The 24,500-nt window shown below is 39.8% G+C and overlaps 3 protein-coding genes across 4 annotated transcripts; all 3 read right to left on the bottom strand.

Moving 5' to 3' along the window:
• Positions 1-6,698: 6,698 nt before the first annotated feature.
• LOC140142240 (uncharacterized) lies at positions 6,699-11,213 on the bottom strand. The gene is given in 3 exon segments (XM_072164208.1): positions 6,699-7,592; positions 9,514-9,615; positions 9,618-11,213. Coding segments are annotated over 3 exon segments (2,361 nt in total). The 5' UTR covers positions 10,983-11,213.
• A 62-nt stretch (positions 11,214-11,275) lies between these two features.
• Positions 11,276-15,360, bottom strand: LOC140141869 (uncharacterized). 2 transcript variants are annotated; one of them, XM_072163741.1, is made up of 2 exons: positions 13,717-15,360; positions 11,276-11,793 (listed from the first exon to the last, which is right to left on the bottom strand). In XM_072163741.1, exon 1 carries the CDS (start codon positions 15,183-15,185, stop codon positions 13,749-13,751), a length of 1,437 nt encoding a protein of 478 aa, XP_072019842.1. In that variant the 5' UTR covers positions 15,186-15,360; the 3' UTR covers positions 11,276-11,793; positions 13,717-13,748. The 2 variants fall into 2 exon arrangements, with proteins under 2 accessions (XP_072019842.1, XP_072019840.1); XM_072163739.1 differs by having other exon boundaries at positions 13,713-15,360.
• On the bottom strand, positions 11,619-13,136 carry LOC140142241 (uncharacterized). Its single transcript, XM_072164209.1, has one exon. The coding sequence runs from the start codon at positions 13,134-13,136 to the stop codon at positions 11,619-11,621; it is 1,518 nt and encodes a 505-aa protein (XP_072020310.1).
• Positions 15,361-24,500: the final 9,140 nt, after the last annotated feature.

Below are 24,500 nucleotides of genomic sequence, written 5' to 3' on the forward strand. Positions count from 1 at the left end.
TTTCGTACTGAAAATTAATTGAGTTCAGAATGCTAGACTACAAGTGAAGACCTGAGCGCCAGAAGACCGTAAGTCCACTTGGCCCCTCAACATGTATTACACTAAAGTTGCGTATAGTTTCTTAGGGTTTTTATTTATAATGTGTTAAAATACATGTTCCAGGATGAAAACATCATGAAAGGTTGTGAAAGATTTGTTTTGGCCCCTGAACATGTATAACAGATTACCAAAGTATACGAAATTATACGCAACTTTAGTGTATACATGTTGAGGGGCCAAGTGGACTTACGGTCTTCTTGCTCTACGGTCTTCAAGTTCTCAGCGCCACTTACGATAGTAATGCAGGAAACAGCAAAACTGACACACACACTTACGATGATGTTATTTGTTATTTTGTCTTTAATTATTAGATTTGGAATATTATTAAATACTATATTCTATAATGATTTAAACAATTTTCATTACTGCTCAAATATAAAGATTCAAATTGCTTCTGTAAAAAATGAATGCCGCACTTACGACAGACTTGTATTCTGTGAGGACGTGTTTTTGAATCAGTTTGCTCCTAAAGTAAAATGCTGTATTAACAAGCAAATGTGACCCGGCAGCACAAATGAGCCGTAAATTCCCTAAATTGTATTCTGTGTTACGGTGTAAAATGTGTACGAAGGTCGTATTCATCGATAACTTAAGGTAATACACTATTTTAAAGTGTTGCGATTTGGTAGTTCACAACATCTTGCGAATGGTAGTGAGCTTTGGCAAAAATTGCATTGCTCATTTCCTTGCGAGCGTGTAGAAGAATTCAAATATCACAGAAATATTTTGTAGGTCCTGTGGTTCTTGAGTTATGTTGTAAAGAGGGCTGAAACAACAACACTTTCGTAAAATGTACATAACTTATTAACAACAATAAATTAAGCAGGTTTTCAAAGTATATGATTTGTATAGTGAACTTTTGCAAAACATCAAAGTGTTATTTTTCAATAATATATTGATTTAGACAATGAAAATCGATTTTTTTGGCTGCTTCGACCAACAATACCGCATCTACCCTTAAGCTGGCCCGACATCCGTCTTATTTTAATAGTCAAAATTAGTTGTTGAAGTGGATAATAAGCTTCTACCTAGATGGCCGGCTATAGAACTTTTAATAGCTCTGGTCTTTGTTTGCTTTTGCTAAATCCTGTTCAAGTGGTGGGTTACCAGCCATTGTATTTTGTACAGGTATGCATAACCAACAATTAACAATGAGAGAACTTTCTTAAACCTCGTTGACTTGGGGATGATTTGAAATGACCGCCAATTATGACTGTTTGATATATATTACCAGCAATGTGGAAAAAGAGACACATGTAAAAACGTAAAAAGCTATAATTTTGTTGAAGGAGCAAAGTTTAACAAACCATAACCCCGCTTCTGGATATCGTTTGAAGTCAAATGATATACCATTTTTAAGTTTATGATGTTTATTTTTTAAACACGAAATAAAACAAAATTGACCGGGGGAGGAATTTACGGCTCATTCGCCGTGGACGGTCACAAATGCTCCAGCAGAATCTGTGTTCTTACGTATTTGAATCGATCGCCGAAAAACGTCATACACACTTAAACGCATTTCTCGGGTGCGTTTTAATGTGATTTCCTCTTGTCACCTCTTGTGTGTGTGTGAACGGCATAGTGTCATGAGCGCCATACACGCACAAGACATCACGCCATGAGAGCCCTACATGCACACGCACTGTAACGCAATTATAGGAAACGCGCATCATCTATCTGCATTTCAGCTCCGCTCTGCTTTTCCGCATACTGTGGCGTACATCTGAGCAACCAATCTGGCTACATTATCTCTTAAAATATTCCCGCGCTTCGTTTGGCGCAATGTCTGTAAAACGGAGTATAATGCTTCATACTTTATCATCATCCGTCGAATCACTCGCATGCGAATTTGGCGATTAAGAACTCCTGAGAATGTGTCTGAGAGGTGTTCGAGATTAGCATGGATCGCCTGCATGCTTGTAGGTATATTTCGTTCTGCGCATGAGATATCGCTGGCAGAAGCGACATGTATTTGCGAGCGAGAAGTTTGAGTTGACAAGCGAAAAACAAACAAGTATGTCGTGGGATTTGTAGATAAGAAAACATCTCCTTACGTTGAGAGTCTGAAATGAGAACAAAGTTAAACTGCATCAATAATTTAGATAAATAACTGGTTTAAAAACAACTCACTCTCGGTGTAACTAATTTCGCCCGCTAATATTCAATGCCGTTACAATATTATAATCGAAATATACTCGATGTTCTCTCCCAGCAGCGGTTTTAAAACCCCCAAATGCTGTTGCCCATAAGTTCAAGAAAGATCATTTTGTCCCTTGCTTCCACGAAAAGAATGATATTGAATACTAACATTACCATCATTACGTAATAACTAGTACTTCGAAGATGAAGGAAGTAAGTGGGCTTAGGGAAATGATGGGCTAATGTTTTATTTAAGCATGAGCAATAGGAAAACCTGTATTGTCCGTTAATTTTTCTCCAATTTGTAGAACATATACTAATAATTATAATATCTGATTAATTATGGTGTCAAATGTGTGTTACAATACGTATGCATGACGTTGAAACAATCATGATTAAAAAAACACCAATGATTTTAAATACAGTCATCGCCAATGACTCAGTAAATCGTATTTCTTTGATTTATATCGTGAAGCTGATCTTTCACCCCCTGTCGTTAATTACTCTACATAGCGCCCTCTGTTGTTGATTAATCGCCAAATTCCAGCCTCGGAGTTTTGAGACCAGAATCTTGATGCCGATGAAATCAAGGAATAATTACGATGACGTCATCAATTTCTATCGGGGTTTACTGCTAAATACGAATGGGTGTGCAACGGCACAGGTTTTTATCTGCTAATTCTGTCACACGTTGCTATACCAATTTTGCGTTGCTATGTCAGTGACGTCAGCAAGATCTTGCTGATCTGAAAGCTGATACTGCAGTAAAGATGGAGGCAAGGAAGAGAAAATGCAGTAGTCCTGCAAGTGAAAGGTGGGTATAATTCTTTCTTTGGAAGTATTTTGAAAACATATTCCTTTCGTTGCGGAGTAATATTACATCTACGGATGTCTATTCAAAATTGCAATAGTGGGAATTTTGAAATTACATGGAATTTTGGTAGTATTTGAGAGAGGTAATCGGTCCCTTTCTCAATTCTATGGTGTTAAAACGTCAATGTCACGAATTTGCATCACTCAAATTGCTTGACCTGGGTCATCGGTCATGTCGATTCTTTTATTATTTAACCTGGTTTGACCCAAATTGTTTCGAATGCACGATCGAGACGGAAAAAATTGATATTTGAAGGTATTTGGTGACGATAATGCAGCGAATACGAGACAAATAGCTGGTAACAGTTGTGGAAATAATGGATGGCAATTGTGAGCAAATCGCTGCAAAAAGTTCCAGTCCTGGGCTTCAGTTCAATCCATATGAATGTGATCTGTGATTGTGAATGATACGTGGATATCATGACATGCAATGCATATGACAAGGCAAACGTCAACTGCCATGACTGTTTTTAATTTACATTCATGACATTGTGTATGATAATTGATATGTGAATGCATGGATGCTGTGCATTTCGACAGTCTCACTGTAAGTCACACCAGCCTGCAGGGTAGGCCCGGATTTTGCAGTACGGTAATCAAACTTGGAAGTCTTGAGTCTTGCATTTGCATGTCATGCAAGTTGTTTAAAAAGAAAAGTAAGCTTTTAAGCATAAAAAACATAACAAAACCGTGTACGTACTATAGCTAAAATAATAGTTTCTCGATTATGAGAGCTCAATAGGCACGCAATGACAATTGCGTCGCCGTACAATGCCTTCCACACACCCTTTGGGTAGCGCTGCATTTCCTGTGCGTGCACAATCGATCGCGCTATCATGTCATTCCACTAAACTTGCAACATTACGCAGTGCACGAAGTACATTCATTCTCTCATGATCGAGAAACTATTATTTTAGCTATAGTACTGAAGTTTGTTCGGCTTATATTACAATAAAGGCGGAAAAAATATGACTCGTAACACTGTTACTACTAGTACTTACGCTAGTTGTGCCATTGTGTAATTGCGTGACTAGCGCACGCTATGTGAATTTACGCGAGGCTGAGTTGGGACTTTATTGACGCATGCGCAGTACGTAACAAAAGCCAAATAAATTCCGCCTTGTATAAATAAGCCGAACAAACTAAGTTACAGGTAAATTAGTAATTCTTGGCCAAGCTAGAAACGCTATGAAAGCATGCGCACATAGCGCGGTAGAGAAGAAAGCATACACACGCCTTGCATTTTCTGATTGTGTACACGCTTATACTGCACTGGGAATTTCAATTGAATGAACACAGCCTGACGTAACGTGACGATTTTTACGTACATGGTCATGGTGCGATGTATGCCAGCGTGTGTGCGTTATGCGGAAGTGAATCCTACCATGCCAGCGCACTCGTCGTTTGCCTTGTTGTTTGAAATATGCGATATACAATTGCGGTTGTGTCACATACAGCTGTTGAAAGCTGTGTTTTCTTTCAATTGAAATCCCATTATACATGTAGTACCCTTACCCTACATGGACGCAACACGCATGTTCCAGCTTGGCCAATAATTACTTATTTAGTAGTACGGTACTATGTCTATGTAATACCATTTTTCACCTTGCATGTGTGATGCGGCAGTGACGTCAGTGTGCATTTAATTGGCCGCATCCTCAAATTGCTAGCGTTCACTCACAACGCTGGCGTACTATGTACACAGACACTAATTACCTTAAAGACGCTAACCCAGAATGCATATGCGCGAGCGAATTTCAGCGAAACAGCTGCCTCAACGTGTTGACGTCAGTGCCACACCAGAGGGAAAGTTTGGCCTATAATTGCATCTCTCATAATTACGATCAACAAGTACGCGAGCTTACTCGCGGTGATTACGGGTGTTTGTTTGCGCGTTAAGAAACAACACGCAAACGCCGGTCAATTGTGTGCAACATTAGAACAATACACATTTTGCGGTCAATTGTGAGATATTAATGACCTCGATTTGCGTTCGCGTTTTTACAAATAACTAAATGTGATTCATAACCTCATTAATAAACGCGATGAGTGCGATCCAATCATATTTTATTATTTGTGAAAACGCGAACGCAAATCGAGGTCATTAATATCTCACAATTGACCGCAAAATGCGTAATTGTTCCAATGTCGCACACAATTGACTTCTGCGTGCGCCATATTGTGCGTCCAACGAACTGCGCGCGCGCTGGCTGCCGTATTTGGATTGCGCGCTACCATATTTGCACAGATTCTGATACGCACTTTTGTTATTGGTCGTTTTATTTTAGCCTGATCGATTTTGGGAAAGGGAAGATGTAAGAATTGTTTATTTTTACAAACTTTTGAGGAAAATTTTGTGTTATTTTGTAAAGTTAAAAGATCAAAGTGACGGTTATGAATGAGGTTAATAACTTTGCATCGGTTATATGTCGGGCATTGTGAAAAATCTAAACATTTTGCTTCGGACCTCGGAATATCCTCGGTTCCAAAGGCAAAATGTTTAGATTTTCACAATGCCTCCAAATAACCGATGCGCAGTTATTAACCTCTAATTGATAGCACGCATCGCGTTTATTAATGAGGTTATGAATGTTTACTTTTGAACAATTACGCATTTTGTGGTCAATTGTGAGATATTAATTACCTCGATTTGCATTCGCGTTTTCACAATTAACAAAATATAATTGGATCGCACGCATCACATTTAGGACATTCATGCCCACATGAATACATGTGATCCAATTATTTGTATTTATTTACCAAAACACAAAATGTGGTTACTAATATTCAACAGTTTCAGACGCTGGCCCTTCCAGTGCTGAGGGAGATGCAACCCACCTCCACCCACCAGAAGCTGTAGGCAGCCATGGTTTTTTTGCTTGCACCAATGTAATTTTTGAGCGCCCGGGGCACTTCTGCACAGCACATTCTCCAAGGACAAGCGTCAGCTTACTTATGGAGTTTTCATCTCAAGACTCAAGTTGACCTTTGCGCCGTCAGGTAAATGTTAGTGCGCCGAACAAACTGCGAGTGGTGGCCGCTATTTGGATTGCACTCTACCATATTTGCAAATTGTGATTTGCACTTCGAATGTTATTGGTTGTACTGTTTTAGCCTTTTGATTTTTGGAAAGGAAATTGTTTATTTTTGCGAATTTTGAGTAAAATTTTATTATTTTGTAAAGTGATGTGATGGTTATGAATGAAAGTGATGATTATGAATGAAGTTAATAAGTTAACCGTACGTAGTACATTTTGTAATGTGTTCGGCATTGTGAAAAATCTAAACATTTTGATTTGGACTTAGAATATCCTTGGGTTTCAAAGGCAAAATGTAGATTTTTCGTTTCCCACCAAATTTCATCCGGATCATGGTCCAAAATACTTTCAGATTATTTTGAAAAAAATAATTGTCACAACCTCAACTCTTCATATCAAAATGGTCCGTCCCTAATTCTGTTCCTGTTATATTTTTTTTTCGATGTGTATTAATAACCAGACTTAGGATTTGTATATATATTCTATGGTGTTTGTGTGTGTTTCTGCGAGTCTGGTTTTTATCACAAAATAGGAAGATTAAACGAGAACTTACCTGTTCGAAGTTTGATCACTATTCAGAATGTGTGAGATAGGGACATTCCGATTACTTGCTGCAGAAGTTGAAGCTGCACGTGTAGAGTGTGCTTTGAACACCTCAACATTTATACCCGATTTGTGCATCACAGTTTTGATCCATCTTGCTATTGTGTCTTTTGAGACACGTTCATGTGGTTTTCGGAAGCTAATGAGCAGCTGCATTTCACTTCCGCGTAGTGACGCAGTTGCCTTCAAGTAGTGGTTCAAATATGTTACAATACACAATCGAGGATCTATTGGATATGCATCCAGTTCTATTTTTAGACCTGTGTTTCCAGGCCTACTCTGTTTTAGCAAAGCATTTACATTGAAGATAACTTTGGTGGGGAGAAGTGTCATCTGGTCAATTCGTAATAAATGCAGTGTTTGTGTTCTCTGGGCTGAGAGAAGGGCTAATAACATTGTTAACTTCAGCGACAGGTCTCGTAATCTCAAATTACAAATTGGCGAAAGAGTTCTTAAATAGTTTAGGACGACTTTCACATCCCAAACCGCATTATATCTTGGCATGGGCGGGTTCAAATTGAAAACACCTTTACCAAATCTAGATACTAATGGATGGCTCCCAACTGTAAGCCCTCCAGGCAGAAATAAAAATGTAGATAATGCCGCCTTGGCAGTGTTTATGGAACTGTAGCTCATGTGTAACTGCACTAGTTCTGTGAGGAAATTTAGCACTTGTATGACATCTGCTTGCATTGGATCAATTTTCCTCCGGTCACAAAAGACCATCCATTTGTCAATGTATACTTTATATTGTTTCTCAGTGGACTTTCTCCATGAAGCGACGATAATGTCAGTAGTTTCTTTTGAAAGTCCTTGATCTTCATAGCATCTCCTGACAACCTACAGGCAAGAAGAACCAATTTGTTATGTAAAGGATGACAAACATTTGATACAGGTTGTACAAGCAGGTTTTTGGTTCTAGGTAATATTATGGGTTCTTCAACTAGCATTGACATAAGCTTTGGAAACCAAACCTGAGTAGGCCACTTGGGGACAATCATGATACCAGTTGCTCTTTCTTGCACAATTTTCTGCAGGCATTTACTAATCAAACAGAAAGGGGGGAATGCATAAAACTGCATTTTCCCCCAGTTGACTGCAAAGGCATCAGCTGATTGGGCTGTGGGGTCTGGTTTCCAAGATACATATCTGTGTACCTGTGCATTTAGCCTTGATGCAAATAGATCTATTTCTGGTTTCCCAAGGAGTGCACATAGCCTTTGAAAAATGCCTTTGTCTAGCATCCACTCTGTTTGATCATCAAAATGGCGTGATTTCCTGTCTGCTATAACATTATGAATCCCTGGCAAGTGTGCTACTGATAGCCAAATTTGTCTTTCCTGGCACCATGCCCAAACAACCTTTGCTAGTGCATTACAGTCTTCAGATTTGGTACCGCCCATATGAGCGATATATGCGACTGCAGTAGTATTGTCCAGTTGAATTTGTACATGGACATGTTGCATATTCTTGCAAAAAGCTTTCATGGTTAAAAAAGCTGCTAACAGCTCTAAGTAATTTATTTCATTGTTAGCGGCTTTTACAGTTTCTTCTGGGCCCCATCTACCACCAATGTGAGTAGTACCATCAGTGCCACCCCAGCCAAGGCCTGAGGCATCACTTTGTAGCCTGATAATCGGGACACCATGGTTGATGCACCTGTATGCTGTATCTATATTCTGAATCCACCAAACTAATTCAGCCCTTGCTTTATCAGATAATATCATTTTGGAGTCAAAATTTCCTTTACTGATCTTCAGTGCCATAGACTTTTCCTTTTCTAATTCTCTATAGTGCAATGGTCCATAATCAACACCTGGAAAGGCAGCTACTAACTTCCCAATAACTTTGGCAACCTGCCTAATGTGAGATTTGTGCATATGCAGCAATTCCTGGCACCTTTGTTTTAGTTCTTGTTTTCTGTGTTGTGTCAATTCTACTCTCATGGATTTAGAGTCTATGCAAAACCCCAAGTATACTATCTCTTGGCGAGGCTCAAACACAGATTTGGTTGGGTGGATTATAAAGCCCAGTGACTCCAGAATTTGAACCGCACTTTTCACTGCCTCAAATGCATTATCCTTCGAATCTGCCAGTAGTAATGAATCATCTATATATCCAGTAATTGTATGCCCTAAAGTGCGAAGTTTTGCAAATGGGGGCTTCATTATCTTGGTAAACATTCTTGGACCACTTGCCAGGCCATTTGGTAAAGCCTTAAATTGCCATCTACATCCATTCCATATGAATTTCAAAATTTTCTATGCTCATCAGCAATAGGAATTGAATAATAAGCATCCTTCAGGTCTATGGATGCCATAAAACATCCTTCTGTCACTAATTTGAGTGCATCCTCAAAGGTATCCATTTTAAAGTGGATATATTCAATATATTCATTCAACTTGGACAAGTCCAAAATTAGTCTCAAGCCGCCATCTTTTTTCGGCCTGGCAAATATATTGGAAACAAATTCACCTTCTTCCGGCATGGTTTCTTCAATAACCCCTTTTGATTGCAATTTTGTTATTTCTTGGTCCAGTGATTCAACTTCGTGTTCTGATAATCTGTATGGATATGGGACATTCATTTGTACTGGCAAAGCATCAGAAAATGCCAATTTATAGCAGGATATTGCTTCAAGGATCACTGGGTCAGAGGTCAGTTCTCGCCAATTATGCACAAATAGATGTAAACGACCCCCAGTACAAACAGGTATCTTTGAAAGTTCTATTTCATATGTACTATTTATGTACTCACCTACCTCAGAGCCTTTAAGCTTGCACACCTCTGGTTCTAGAGTGGGTGGCCTAGTGACGCTGCTGCAGCCGACTGTGTTGGCTGTAGCTTCTGGTTCGTCGTCAGATTCTGAAATGGGGTCTGATATCCCCGGCCCCGTCCCCGGCCTCGACCCCGCTGACGTGCTTGACGATTGTACATGTATGGGGTGCGAGATTTGAAGCCCGGTCTGAAGCCTCTGCCTAAAAAATTGTTCTGTAGGCCTAGGCCTGATCGGTAGCCCTGAGTGAATTGCGGTCTCGTGTATGGACGGCTATATGGATGCTGTCTAAAATTGCCTCTTGGGCGCATTGTAACACCCATTGCAGTTTTCTGCACTTCTGCTATTTCTTTTACTTGCTGGGAGAGATTATCCCCGAACAAGTTTCGGGTAACTTTCACATCTGGCTTACACACATGGTGGTATTTACTGTTCAGGCTTGGTTTAATCGACTCTTTCCTGAGACAGTTTAACTCAAAATTTGCACTCGTTAGCAAAGCTAGAGCATCTTGGTGTTCTAGGTCTGCACTATCAGTGGCACTAAGCCCCCTAGCTAAGGCAATTATGCCTGTCACAAGTGGTTTTTGAAGTTTTTGTAGTTTAAGGTCCCAGGACCGAGTGTGTGACGGTACATTGTTCCATATTTCGGAATTGACAAGAGGAACTACAAGGTTAGTACAGTTGCTTGGACACTTGTACTTGTCATATGTGTTGCTTAACTCTGCAGTATCAGGGGGGTTGCCACTCAAATAATCTATGCCACTAGCAATAGAATCTTGAATAGAGTCACCCAAAGTATCAATGACTGCAAACCGTGCAGCAAAGCCCAAATCTGAAGCTTTATCAGCAGGCTTAATCATGCTAGGTTGAGTTGCCGTGGATGTGTTATCAATCACTGCTGATGTTGACGGTAAAGCTGATGCTGCGAGTGCAGAGCCATCTTTGCTATTGTTTATATTATTGTTGGGCAGTGGCACTGATTCATTACTCAAACTCATGTCCTCGTGTAGAGGGGGTTCTGGTATTATATTTTCACTCTGAGGCTCATCATGATCATATCCATATTCATAATCCTCCTCATATTCATTCCAATAGATCTGTGAGTTCGTTTTGAACTCTTGGAGTTGATTCAGCATCATATTTTGGAACTCTTTGGTTTGTTGAGCTTGAGTCAACATTAAATTCTCACACTTCTCCATCCTGGTACTTAGACCCTGAACGAAGTTTTTGTCTTGCTGCACTTTGGCAGATTTGGTAGGGCCATTAGCTCTTTGTGCCCCGGTCCCGCGGTCATCCTTGTCACCCACGGTCTTAGCCATTGGTGTACTATTCTGCGAGTGTGACGACCTTTCCGAATTCGGCGGGTTTGCGGGTTCAGACACTTTTGGCGTCGTGATGCCGCTACCAGAATGGGGCTTATTTCTACCCAAATCTTTGGCGTCTGACTTGCCCATAGTTATACAGGCAGTCTATAGACTTTGTTCTATCTAGTCAATCAAGTTACGACTTGTAAATCTAGAAATTAATTGATAAATTTGAACACATTAATGTCCAAATTCGAAACTCAGCAGCTTACTGCTAAGCATACGCAAACTACATTGATCTACGCATGCGCAAACGCTCTCCACACGTTTCTAGAACGTTTTCTGAAACAGAATAGGAAGATTAAACGAGAACTTACCTGTTCGAAGTTTGATCACTATTCTGTGAAGAAAGGTAGTGAGAGATAACGTATACTTTGGTGGGGAGAAGTGTCATCTGGTCAATTCGTAATAAATGCAGTGTTTGTGTTCTCTGGGCTGAGAGAAGGGCTAATAACATTGTTAACTTCAGCGACAGGTCTCGTAATCTCAAATTACAAATTGGCGAAAGAGTTCTTAAATAGTTTAGGACGACTTTCACATCCCAAACCGCATTATATCTTGGCATGGGCGGGTTCAAATTGAAAACACCTTTACCAAATCTAGATACTAATGGATGGCTCCCAACTGTAAGCCCTCCAGGCAGAAATAAAAATGTAGATAATGCCGCCTTGGCAGTGTTTATGGAACTGTAGCTCATGTGTAACTGCACTAGTTCTGTGAGGAAATTTAGCACTTGTATGACATCTGCTTGCATAGGATCAATTTTCCTCCGGTCACAAAAGACCATCCATTTGTCAATGTATACTTTATATTGTTTCTCAGTGGACTTTCTCCATGAAGCGACGATAATGTCAGTAGTTTCTTTTGAAAGTCCTTGATCTTCATAGCATCTCCTGACAACCTACAGGCAAGAAGAACCAATTTGTTATGTAAAGGATGACAAACATTTGATACAGGTTGTACAAGCAGGTTTTTGGTTCTAGGTAATATTATGGGTTCTTCAACTAGCATTGACATAAGCTTTGGAAACCAAACCTGAGTAGGCCACTTGGGGACAATCATGATACCAGTTGCTCTTTCTTGCACAATTTTCTGCAGGCATTTACTAATCAAACAGAAAGGGGGGAATGCATAAAACTGCATTTTCCCCCAGTTGACTGCAAAGGCATCAGCTATTTCGGCTGTGGGGTCTGGTTTCCAAGATACATATCTGTGTACCTGTGCATTTAGCCTTGATGCAAATAGATCTATTTCTGGTTTCCCAAGGAGTGCACATAGCCTTTGAAAAATGCCTTTGTCTAGCATCCACTCTGTTTGATCATCAAAATGGCGTGATTTCCTGTCTGCTATAACATTATGAATCCCTGGCAAGTGTGCTACTGATAGCCAAATTTGTCTTTCCTGGCACCATGCCCAAACAACCTTTGCTAGTGCATTACAGTCTTCAGATTTGGTACCGCCCATATGAGCGATATATGCGACTGCAGTAGTATTGTCCAGTTGAATTTGTACATGGACATGTTGCATATTCTTGCAAAAAGCTTTCATGGTTAAAAAAGCTGCTAACAGCTCTAAGTAATTTATTTCATTGTTAGCGGCTTTTACAGTTTCTTCTGGGCCCCATCTACCACCGATGTGAGTAGTACCATCAGTGCCACCCCAGCCAAGGCCTGAGGCATCACTTTGTAGCCTGATAATCGGGACACCATGGTTGATGCACCTGTATGCTGTATCTATATTCTGAATCCACCAAACTAATTCAGCCCTTGCTTTATCAGATAATATCATTTTGGAGTCAAAATTTCCTTTACTGATCTTCAGTGCCATAGACTTTTCCTTTTCTAATTCTCTATAGTGCAATGGTCCATAATCAACACCTGGAAAGGCAGCTACTAACTTCCCAATAACTTTGGCAACCTGCCTAATGTGAGATTTGTGCATATGCAGCAATTCCTGGCACCTTTGTTTTAGTTCTTGTTTTCTGTGTTGTGTCAATTCTACTCTCATGGATTTAGAGTCAATGCAAAACCCCAAGTATACTATCTCTTGGCGAGGCTCAAACACAGATTTGGTTGGGTGGATTATAAAGCCCAGTGACTCCAGAATTTGAACCGCACTTTTCACTGCCTCAAATGCATTATCCTTCGAATCTGCCAGTAGTAATGAATCATCTATATATCCAGTAATTGTATGCCCTAAAGTGCGAAGTTTTGCAAATGGAGGCTTCATTATCTTGGTAAACATTCTTGGACCACTTGCCAGGCCATTTGGTAAAGCCTTAAATTGCCATCTACATCCATTCCATATGAATTTCAAAATTTTCTATGCTCATCAGCAATAGGAATTGAATAATAAGCATCCTTCAGGTCTATGGATGCCATAAAACATCCTTCTTCTGTCACTAATTTGAGTGCATCCTCAAAGGTATCCATTTTAAAGTGGATATATTCAATATATTCATTCAACTTGGACAAGTCCAAAATTAGTCTCAAGCCGCCATCTTTTTTCGGCCTGGCAAATATATTGGAAACAAATTCACCTTCTTCCGGCATGGTTTCTTCAATAACCCCTTTTGATTGCAATTTTGTTATTTCTTGGTCCAGTGATTCAACTTCATGTTCTGATAATCTGTATGGATATGGGACATTCATTTGTACTGGCAAAGCATCAGAAAATGCCAATTTATAGCAGGATATTGCTTCAAGGATCACTGGGTCAGAGGTCAGTTCTCGCCAATTATGCACAAATAGATGTAAACGACCCCAGTACAAACAGGTATCTTTGAAAGTTCTATTTCATATGTACTATTTATGTACTCACCTACCTCAGAGCCTTTAAGCTTGCACACCTCTGGTTCTAGAGTGGGTGGCCTAGTGACGCTGCTGCAGCCGACTGTGTTGGCTGTAGCTTCTGGTTCGTCGTCAGATTCTGAAATGGGGTCTGATATCCCCGGCCCCGTCCCCAGCCTCGACCCCGCTGACGTGCTTGACGATTGTACATGTATGGGGTGCGAGATTTGAAGCCGGGTCTGAAGCCTCTGCCTAAAAAATTGTTCTGTAGGCCTAGGCCTGATCGGTAGCCCTGAGTGAATTGCGGTCTCGTGTATGGACGGCTATATGGATGCTGTCTAAAATTGCCTCTTGGGCGCATTGTAACACCCATTGCAGTTTTCTGCACTTCTGCTATTTCTTTTACTTGCTGGGAGAGATTATCCCCGAACAAGTTTCGGGTAACTTTCACATCTGGCTTACACAAATGGTGGTATTTACTGTTCAGGCTTGGTTTAATTGACTCTTTCCTGAGACAGTTTAACTCAAAATTTGCACTCGTTAGCAAAGCTAGCGCATCTTGGTGTTCTAGGTCTGCACTATCAGTGGCACTAAGCCCCCTAGCTAAGGCAATTATGCCTGTCACAAGTGGTTTTTGAAGTTTTTGTAGTTTAAGGTCCCAGGACCGAGTGTGTGACGGTACATTGTTCCATATTTCGGAATTGACAAGAGGAACTACAAGGTTAGTACAGTTGCTTGGACACTTGTACTTGTCATATGTGTTGCTTAACTCTGCAGTATCAGGGGGGTTGCCACTCAAATAATCTATGCCACTAGCAATAGAATCTTGAATAGAGTCACCCAAAGTATCAATGACTGCAAACCGTGCAGCAAAGCCCAAATCTGAAGCTTTATCAACAGGCTTAATCATGCTAGGCTGAGTTGCCGTGGATGTGTTATCAATCACTGCTGATGTTGACGGTAAAGCTGATGCTGCGAGTGCAGAGCCATCTTTACTATTGTTTATATTATTGTTGGGCAGTGGCACTGATTCATTACTCAAACTCATGTCCTCGTGTAGAGGGGGGTCTGGTATTATATTTTCACTCTGAGGCTCATCATGATCATATCCATATTCATAATCTTCCTCATATTCATTCCAATAGATCTGTGAGTTCGTTTTGAACTCTTGGAGTTGATTCAGCATCATATTTTGGAACTCTTTGGTTTGTTGAGCTTGAGTCAACATTAAATTCTCACACTTCTCCATCCTGGTACTTAGACCCTGAACGAAGTTTTTGTCTTGCTGCACTTTGGCAGGTTTGGTAGGGCCATTAGCTCTTTGTGCCCCGGTCCCGCGGTCATCCTTGTCACCCACGGTCTTAGCCATTGGTGTACTATTCTGCGAGTGTGACGACCTTTCCGAATTCGGCGGGTTTGCGGGTTCAGACACTTTTGGCGTCGTGATGCCGCTACCAGAATGGGGCTTATTTCTACCCAAATCTTTGGCGTCTGACTTGCCCATAGTTATACAGGCAGTCTATAGACTTTGTTCTATCTAGTCAATCAAGTTACGACTTGTAAATCTAGAAATTAATTGATAAATTTGAACACATTAATGTCCAAATTCGAAACTCAGCAGCTTACTGCTAAGCATACGCAAACTACATTGATCTACGCATGCGCAAACGCTCTCCACACGTTTCTAGAACGTTTTCTGAAACAGAATAGCGTGATTAACGTGTTTCCTTGGCTATTTCTCCACAAAAAAGCATTTTATTCTTGCTAGTCACTAAATATGACATCACAATTATATAGATCCGACCTTTGAGTGCTGGATGATCCCGGGTAGATAGATGATTAGCGTGGTCGAGGTCCATTTCAGCATTTATATTACATAAGGGACTGTGCAATAATTATGAGCACTGTGGGATGGTAAAACTTAGAAGCATCTTTTAGCCAGCCAAATGGGGGGGTGGTAAGCAATTTTGGCAAGCCAAGGGGCAAGCGATTTTTGGCACACATTCATTGCAGGCTTTGACATTCATCGGGTGCCTTTTTAATCAAATGAAAACAGTGAAACAAGTAGCAAATTTTCCTGCTCGCTGCTCTCACTATTCGGCGATCATCTCAAAATGAGGTTCTACCCCGGGGAGGCACTCGAATATGAAAGTGCCCACAAGCGTACTATTGGTGCAGAAATTTTCTGAAAAAATGGGGTCATTCGTTGTCGACAATCTCAAAAATGGGGTGATTTTGTATGGGAGCGCCCAAAATTTCAAATCATCGACAATCAAAAGTAGCTTTTTACCCAGTTTTACAGTACAAAATAGACAAAACTCATTTATTTTGCTCAAAATGTGTGTCGCGCACCGAAATTTAAATTTTGAGGACTACTTGTTAAAGAAAGGGGGTCATTCAGTGTAGGCTACTGAAAAAAAAGGGGTCATTGGGTATAGGATTTGTCGGGGTCTTTTTGTGGGCACATGACGTATGTCAATATATGGTAGTGACCCCGGGGGTTCTACCCGCCGCAACAAATGCCGCATACTCTTTGCAAAAGCCTTCTTTTTTTTACAGGGCCGGGAGAACCTCGATTTGGGATCCTTGCAAAGAGCGAATATATATTTACACAATGCTATGGTATTGAGATCCCAAAAATTTGACATGTGCGTGGGGAGGAGGACAATATTTTTGGCAGGCCGAGCGGGAAGCAAATTTTCCCCCAGACTTAAATTTCCCCACTCCTGTGAAACTGCACGCTTTATCTACAGATAAATAAGTGTTTTCATTTCTTTTCCTTTTATCATTATTTAAAATTCTTATTCAAGTGGCACAGCTTCTACTGAACACTTCATCAGAAGTGTTTTTGTGTGTTATTTAAGAAACATTTTTTTACGTATATATATATTCTATGGTGTTGATTTTTCAACCATGACATGATTTTTTTCCCTGCACGTTCCAGTGTTATTGTTTCACGTTTAATTAAAAGTACTGCATTTTCATATCATATTATTTTCGTTTTCTCGAGAATCGATTCTGGTGTTTGAGGGTCGTACAACCAACATGTTGCATTATTAGTAAGTTATTTCAATACACCACCATGAAAGCACCCTAAACAAGGATTTAATCCTTGTCTAAAATGATACCCTAAACGGTTAACACAAGCCTGTTTTCACACCCTAAACAGGGATTTTATTCCCTGCATCAACTTTCATAACCTAAATATCATTTCCGCGTATGAGCAATTGCAATTTTGCTACCGTTTTTACCAATTTTTCTATAATATTTTGTAGTAAACCTTTGAGTTTGACAAGCATCTACTATAATTTATGTGCAGTAAACCTTTGACAAAAGTGTATTTTAAGCGTACATTGCATATTTACTGTGTTGAAATGCGCTTGTCTGATTGGCTGCTTAGGCGTTCTGCTGTTGCCGAGTGGAAATTAATCATAGATTAATAAACACACAGATTAATAAACACACAGATTGGAATTTTCCATGCCTGTGCCCTCCAAGCGTACTCAAATTCAGCTGACGCAGGTCCATCGTTCAGACCTGGCAACATCGCTCATCTTACACAGTTTCTTTTGTGTATGCTTGCACTATTTGTGCTATTTGTGTGTTTGCTGACGCAGATAGGCAATATGCCATGATTCCACGGTATGAATGAACTTTGCGCCGTACGCGTTGTGAGCTCTGACTTTGCAACATCACGGTAGTACACGCTTGTCAAAGGTTTACTGCAAAATATTATACCGTGATGTTACTAGTACAAAGTCAGAGCTAACAACGTGTGTGGTGCAAAGTTCATTCATAAATTTCCATATGGCAACAGTAGATCACCTCAGCAGCCAATCAGAGACTAGTGTGTTTCAACACAGTAAATATGTGATGTATGCTTAAAATACGCTCTCATCAAAGGTTTACTGCAAAATATTATAATTTCATAATCATTTGTAAACTTCCCACCTGACATGTTTCAAGAACTTAGATATGTTTAAAACCAAAATGTTTTACTTTAATATGAAATTTCCAACATGACAAAAAATCACAAACAAGAAATACCTTCACTGGATCAAACTCTTTTATTACAGACCATTTGCTACATTTTGTATTGGATAACTGAATCTAGGAAATAAAAACTGATTAGTAATGCACATTTTGCGTATCTCGACTTTTAATCATGTTGCGCATAACTGGGACACATAAAAATCGTATTGTCCTAGTTCCTAGTTCTAGGATCTTTTCTTGTTTAAAGCAATTACTGATCAGTTGTAAGTGAATAATACCTAAATTGCTTTAATATTACACTTTCAGATTTAAAATTTAACAATTTTATGATTTAAATGCATGCTGTTTTGATAGATCTTATTTTTGCATTATTGTACATTTGTACAACTTCACCAAGAATTTGTATTTTCTAATATGAATGTTTTGTTAACTCTTTGTTTAATATCAGCCGCCCTCGAAATAAGCCGTATCGTAATTTGCACCTCAAAAATTGCATATCATGATATAACTTGCAAAACAGATTACATAAGTAAGTAATAAACTATGGTGGTTTAATACTTAAATATTGGATGAATGGCACTCCAACTTGAAAGTTGAGGTACAAAATGAGAAATCCTTATTTCGAGCACTGGTTATTGATATATTCACTATATTCACTAATATTATTAACAAGATTTGAAACTTCCTTTGTGTTCAATTCATATTGTTTAATTCATATAGTTGGCGAAGGGTCTTGTGCGACCACCTGATGAGCTATATAGTAGTTTTGACTTCCATCATGATGTCAAAGGACCACACATAGACTTGCCCCTAACCCACTAACACTAGGTCCGAAACTGCTCGAGCATTGAAGCAAGTATTTAATATGAAATTACTAAAATGAACATGAGCTTTACAATCTTAAGCTACAAAACATATCTACAATTTTGGAAGGTTCTATCTTATTTTGAAAGTCTAAGATATTAACTTGATTTTTGGTTACATAAACCAAAAATTGAATGGCAAAAAAATTGCATGCTTCACTTGCATCCTTTTCTACAACTACTTAGGATAGTGAGATGCACATAAATGAATCGGCATGTGTCACTGAAGTCACAAAGCATGCCACTATATATGCCTGGAGCTAAATAATAGTTGTTTAATACTTGATAATGCTTGAGTAGTCGTGGTCACTATAAATAATACCAAATTGGAAATGAAGGAGATGGGAGAATGTCCACAAGCAATAAACGATATGGCAGAATAAAAAGCACATTATGATATATTAGACCTGCACAATATGCTTGACAATTTCCCAGTCTGTTTCACTTTCAAGCTGGTGACCTTTCAACTTCCATGACATCTAGGGGTAGAATTTTGGCAGTCACTACATGAACCCTATTGAGTTTTTGGAACAGATCTCTCAGAAGAATCTCTCTGGGTTCTCGGAGTAATCAACAAAATTCTGACCCTTGATTTTGTTTCAAAACATTCGAATCCCTATAGAAAGAGGCCATGGCATTTTTAATTGGTCTTTACAATCAGCGTTTTTCTATTGAACTTACGGTATAATAAAGAATCATTCTGGTTAGAGATTAAACCGGAATATTCCTGTTCACCGTCATTTTCTACTGCGCTAAATACCGCATACCGCTGATGTCATTTGCATATTTGTCGGTTGACACCCCCACATCGTGATTAAACCTTTCAAAGCTTCAGTACTCCACTGCACTGTGGCAAACCGGAATACGGAAGCTGTACATGGTTTTCTATTGACGAAAGCCGGCTTTCATCTCCGGAAAAAATCCTAGTTTTATTAGCATAAATGCCGGCGAAATAGCAGAGAAAATTTAACCGGCATTCGCGGCCAAATACCGGAGGACATCATTTTCTACTGGTAACCTTTAATCCCCAAACCGGATAAAAGCCGGCATTCCAATAGAAAATGCTGAATAAGTCATAAAGTTATTAATCATTACATGGACATGCCCTTAAAATCTTTTACCCCCAAATAGCCAGTATCGGGGGGAATAAACTTTCTTCCCGATCGGCCTGATCTTATTTTCAAATACCACTGTCAGCAGGGTAGACAAGGGCAAGGGTTATTACACATGTCTTGGTTGGAGCTCTGGTTGGAGCCCTGTCCTGTTATGTGAAAATAAGATCAGGGAAAGAAAATTTATTATCCCGATACTGGCTATTCGGGGGTATAAGTTTTTAAGAACATGTCCTCGTAATATGATAATGGTGTTGTTTTTCATCCACCTTCATACCGTAAAAACTTGAGAGCGCTTATAAAACATGCTAACATGAAGAGCCTCATCCACAAAAGTGTAAAGGGTTTTTGAGAAAATCATCGATTCACATAGTTATACGAACAAGTAAACCTGCAAATGTGTATCTCAACCCCATTAGCTCAGTTGGTAAAATGCAGGACTGACTTTCATACAATTTCATGTTTTCAAAAGTGCTCGATATAGTAAGCACATCTGCTAATTATTGAGTTTTTACGGTACTGGTTCCTGCAAAGTGAATTCGTTAAAAAATATATCATTGAAACAGCAAACTACTCCTCATTCCAGAAAAGTACAGAACAAATAATTAAAAAATATTATCCTGAAAATTATCCATGAAACATAGCTAAATCCTAATCCTTTAGTTAGTCCTAACCGGCAATGAAAGTAAAATTTTTATATTTGGTCAATATTGGGAAACAAGGGCCAAAAACATGCATTTTTGGGGCGTTTTTCGAACATTTTCTTATTCTGTGTCAACAATCAAGCCTAAAGACTTGGCTACAGGCTAAATTCAAGTTATGCATTGATTCTAATTTTTGGAAAACACATTTTTGAATCTTTTTCGTAAATCCCATAACCCTTTGCGAGTACACCTGAACACTCGTCATTTGACGTCACGCCGACTTGCAATGCGCACTAACGATGTTCCATGAACGATGTGCGCATCGGCGCAAAGCGGCGTGACGCAAAATGACGAGTTCTCAGGTGTACTCGCAAAGGGTTATGGGATTTACCGAAAAGGTGAATTAGCAAAAATAACATATAAGGCCAAAAAAAAAAAAAAGGTCAGTGTCTCAAAGCTCGTGCGCGCAAATTTGTAAAATCGCGCGATTTGAAAAAAAAGAAATGCCGATATTTTTTTTTTTATATGACTACTAGTCTTAAAGTACAACTTTGCTATATCCCAGTAATTTTATAGGTTGACTTCATATAAAACGACAAGCCCAAAGTTGACCATTGTCTTATGATTGTATGTACTGCAAATGTGCCGAATTCGGAAGGTTTAAAAGTCAAAATGGCCATAATATTGAAAATAAATGACTAGATGTGTAGTTATTGGCCCTATTTACTTTAATTTCCATTTTATTTTCAATATTGGGGCCAATTTGACTTTAAGCCTTCCAAATCCGGCACCTTTGCAGTACATGCAATCATAAGAAAATGGTCAACTTTGGGCTTGTCGTTTTATATGAAGTCAACCTAGACAATTACTGAGACTTTGCAAAGTTGTAATATAAGACTAGTAGTCATATAAAAAAAATGTTTTATAAATTTTGAAGGTGGACCACATCGACTTTGGACCCCCTGAAAATGTTGAATTTGCAATAAATTTCATCTTCGTGAGGGCGCTGTTCGAAATGTAAATGAGTTGTGACCTCAATTGTTTGGATATGTATTGTATTTATCCTATATTTAGCATCAGTGACAATAAAAAATAATTAATGAATAAAAAATGTGAATTTAGAGGGGCTAAACTTGCCAGTTTACAAAACATTACATTTTTTCTTGCATATTTAATGACCCCGTGACACAACGCGCAATTACAGATTTTTTTTTTTTTTTACTTTTTGACAAATTGGGCATGCAGTTAGTGTGTATACAAGGTTTCAGACCTCTCTCTCTTTTTGTAAAGAAGTCACAGACTCCCAAAGATGACATTTATTTAAAGGGCAACTTTTGAGTCCAAATTTAGACCCCATACTTCAACTTTAAATGGCTGCCACAGAAAATCCGTAAGAGCTACAGACCTCAAATTTGCAGGTTTTAATATTTTTACAGGTACAACATATGACTAAAATATAAAGCAAATCTGAGGGGGTCAGGTGGGGACCTCCTTGATATCATATGGACTTACCCTGTAGCGAGTCCAATAAATGCTGTATTGACATATGTGTAATAAAACACATTAATATATGTTATGAAGGATTGACCACAATTACCAATCCACCCAATCTTGTGTGATTTATTGGTGCTTGTCAGCATGCTTACTACATCAGCCTTTTTACACATAAACAGTACTTGAATCACTAGTCTTGCCTGCGCTTTCGCCACCATTGGCTTCACAGATATTTGAAAATCTTTCATAAAGTCTCTATCAGTGCATTATTTGGAGCACAATATCATCAATTATAAGCTACAAATATTAGATCTATTACCCCACTAACCTTACACCACCACCCACTATTACCACCCAGACAACCCTACCCCACCACCACCACCCAGACAACCCTACCCCACCACCACCACCCAGACAACCCTACCCACCACCCTAACCTGCCACCCACTATTACCCCACTAACCTTACACCACCACCCACTATTACCACCCAGACAACCCTACCCCACCACCACCACCCAGAGACAACCCTACCCACCACCCTAACCTGCAACCCACTATTACCCCACTAACCTTGCACCACCACCCACTATTACCACCCAGACAACCCTACCCCACCACCACCACCCAGACAACCCTACCCACCACCCTAACCTGCAACCCACTATTACCCCACTAACCTTGCACCACCACCCACTATTACCACCCAGACAACCCTACCCCACCACCACCACCCAGACAACCCTACCCACCACCCTAACCTGCAACCCACTATTACCCCACTAACCTTGCACCACCACCCACTATTACCACCCAGACAACCTTACCCCACCACCCTAACCTGCCACCCACAATTACCCCAAGTAACCTTGCACTATACCACCCACTATGCACTATTACCACCCAAATAACCCTACCCCACCCACCACCCTAACCTGCCACCCACTATTACCCCACTAACCTTGCACCACCACTCACTATTACCACCAGACAACCCAACCCCACCACCCTAACCTGCCACCCACTATTACCTCACTAACCTTACACCACCACCACCCACTATTACCACCTAGACAACCCTACCCACCACCCTAACCTGCAACCCACTAGGGACGCACCATTGGATATTATTGGGGGGCTAGGGAGTTTGGGTCAGGCAGAATTTTTTTTTCGTTGACTTCGGAAGCAAATTTTTATACAGAGCTGGGTAGGGAAAATATTTTTTTTTACTCATCATTGAGGCAAATTTTTTTTTACTGCACTACCACCCACTATTACCACCCAGACAACCCTACCCCACCACCTAACCTGCCACCCACTATTACCCCACTAACCTTACACCGCCACCCACTATTACCACCCAGACAACCCTACCCCACCACCCTAACATGCCACCAACTTACCCTGACAAGGCAACAACCCTACTCCATCACCACCCTTACCCCCGCCACCCACTATTATATAACCACATCACCATCTACTATTACCTCAGCACCTGAGACAAAAAAACCAACAGGGATCGGAATTCACCAGTGTGCAATGAGCCAGGTCTCTGTTACGGATTTATGTGCATGCATGCTCAGATCAAGCAACCCAATTTTCTGCTCAATAACTAATTGTACCTAATGTGCATGAGCAGTCCAATTAGACTGGCGCGACATTTAAAATGACCTCGCTTGGATCAAAACAAACTTGACAGGATGAACGATGTGTATGTGAATTGGGAACAAACTTGTGCTTCAAACTACATATTATTGAGACTTACATCATGATTTGTAACCATTGCAATGCAGGGGGTACTACACCCTGGCCAAATTTGTGCCTATTTTTGCATTTTTATCAAAATTATAGCACATTGGTGACAGGTATTAAGATATGTATATTAAAGGGGCTAGGACTACAACTACTACACTGAAAATTCAGGAACTCAGGGCAAGTAGTTATTGATCAAATATTGGTTTTCCCTCAATTTTGACTGTAACTCCACAACTGTTGTCTGTGCTGAAATAAAATTTCCAGTGCAGTAGTTGTAGTCCTTGCCCCTATAATATACATATCTTACTTGTCACCAATGCGCTATAATTTTTGAGAAAAATGCAATAATAGGCACAAAATTGGGCAGGGGTGTAGTACCCCCTTAAAGAAATAATACACCATGTCATGGGCAACTTAAAAATATTAATATGTAGTTTGAAGCACAAGTTTGATTTGGACGCATCGTTGTTAATCGGTGACGAACAACGGTGAAACATGATTGAATCCCTAAATCACCACCTTATCCTACCCCATTACCCCACCACCCTCACTATTTCCCCACCATGTACCTTAGGGACGCACCATTAGATTCTCAGGGGGGGCATGGGAGTTTGGGTCAGGCAGAATTTATTTTTTTCGCCTCCAAGAGCACCAAATTTGTTTTATTTTTTTTCAATTTTAATGTAAATTTGTATACAAAGTTGGGTGGGGGAAATTTTTTTTTTTACTCATCAGTGAGGCAAAATTTTTTTGTCTCAAAAATTTTTTTGTCTCACTAGTGGGCAAAGTTTTTTTTTTTCCAAAAACTCCCATGCCCCCCTGGAAATCTAATGGTTCGCCCCCTACCCCTCTTCACTTTACTCTATACATTCTTTGGTCCTCTGTTATTTCGGAAAACCCAGTCACATCATCGCATGTGAATATTTCTCTCTTGACTCTTGGAATGAATTTTAGTAACT

The sequence above is a fragment of the Amphiura filiformis genome, chromosome 20 (assembly GCF_039555335.1).
Source record: "Amphiura filiformis chromosome 20, Afil_fr2py, whole genome shotgun sequence".
Lineage (NCBI taxonomy): Eukaryota > Metazoa > Echinodermata > Ophiuroidea > Amphilepidida > Amphiuridae > Amphiura > Amphiura filiformis.

Excerpts from the sequence above, each read along its gene's own strand:
- LOC140142241 (XM_072164209.1), bottom strand. The coding sequence starts at position 13,136 with ATGTTTACCAAGATAATGAAGCCTCCATTTGCAAAACTTCGCACTTTA.
- LOC140141869 (XM_072163741.1), bottom strand. The coding sequence starts at position 15,185 with ATGGGCAAGTCAGACGCCAAAGATTTGGGTAGAAATAAGCCCCATTCT.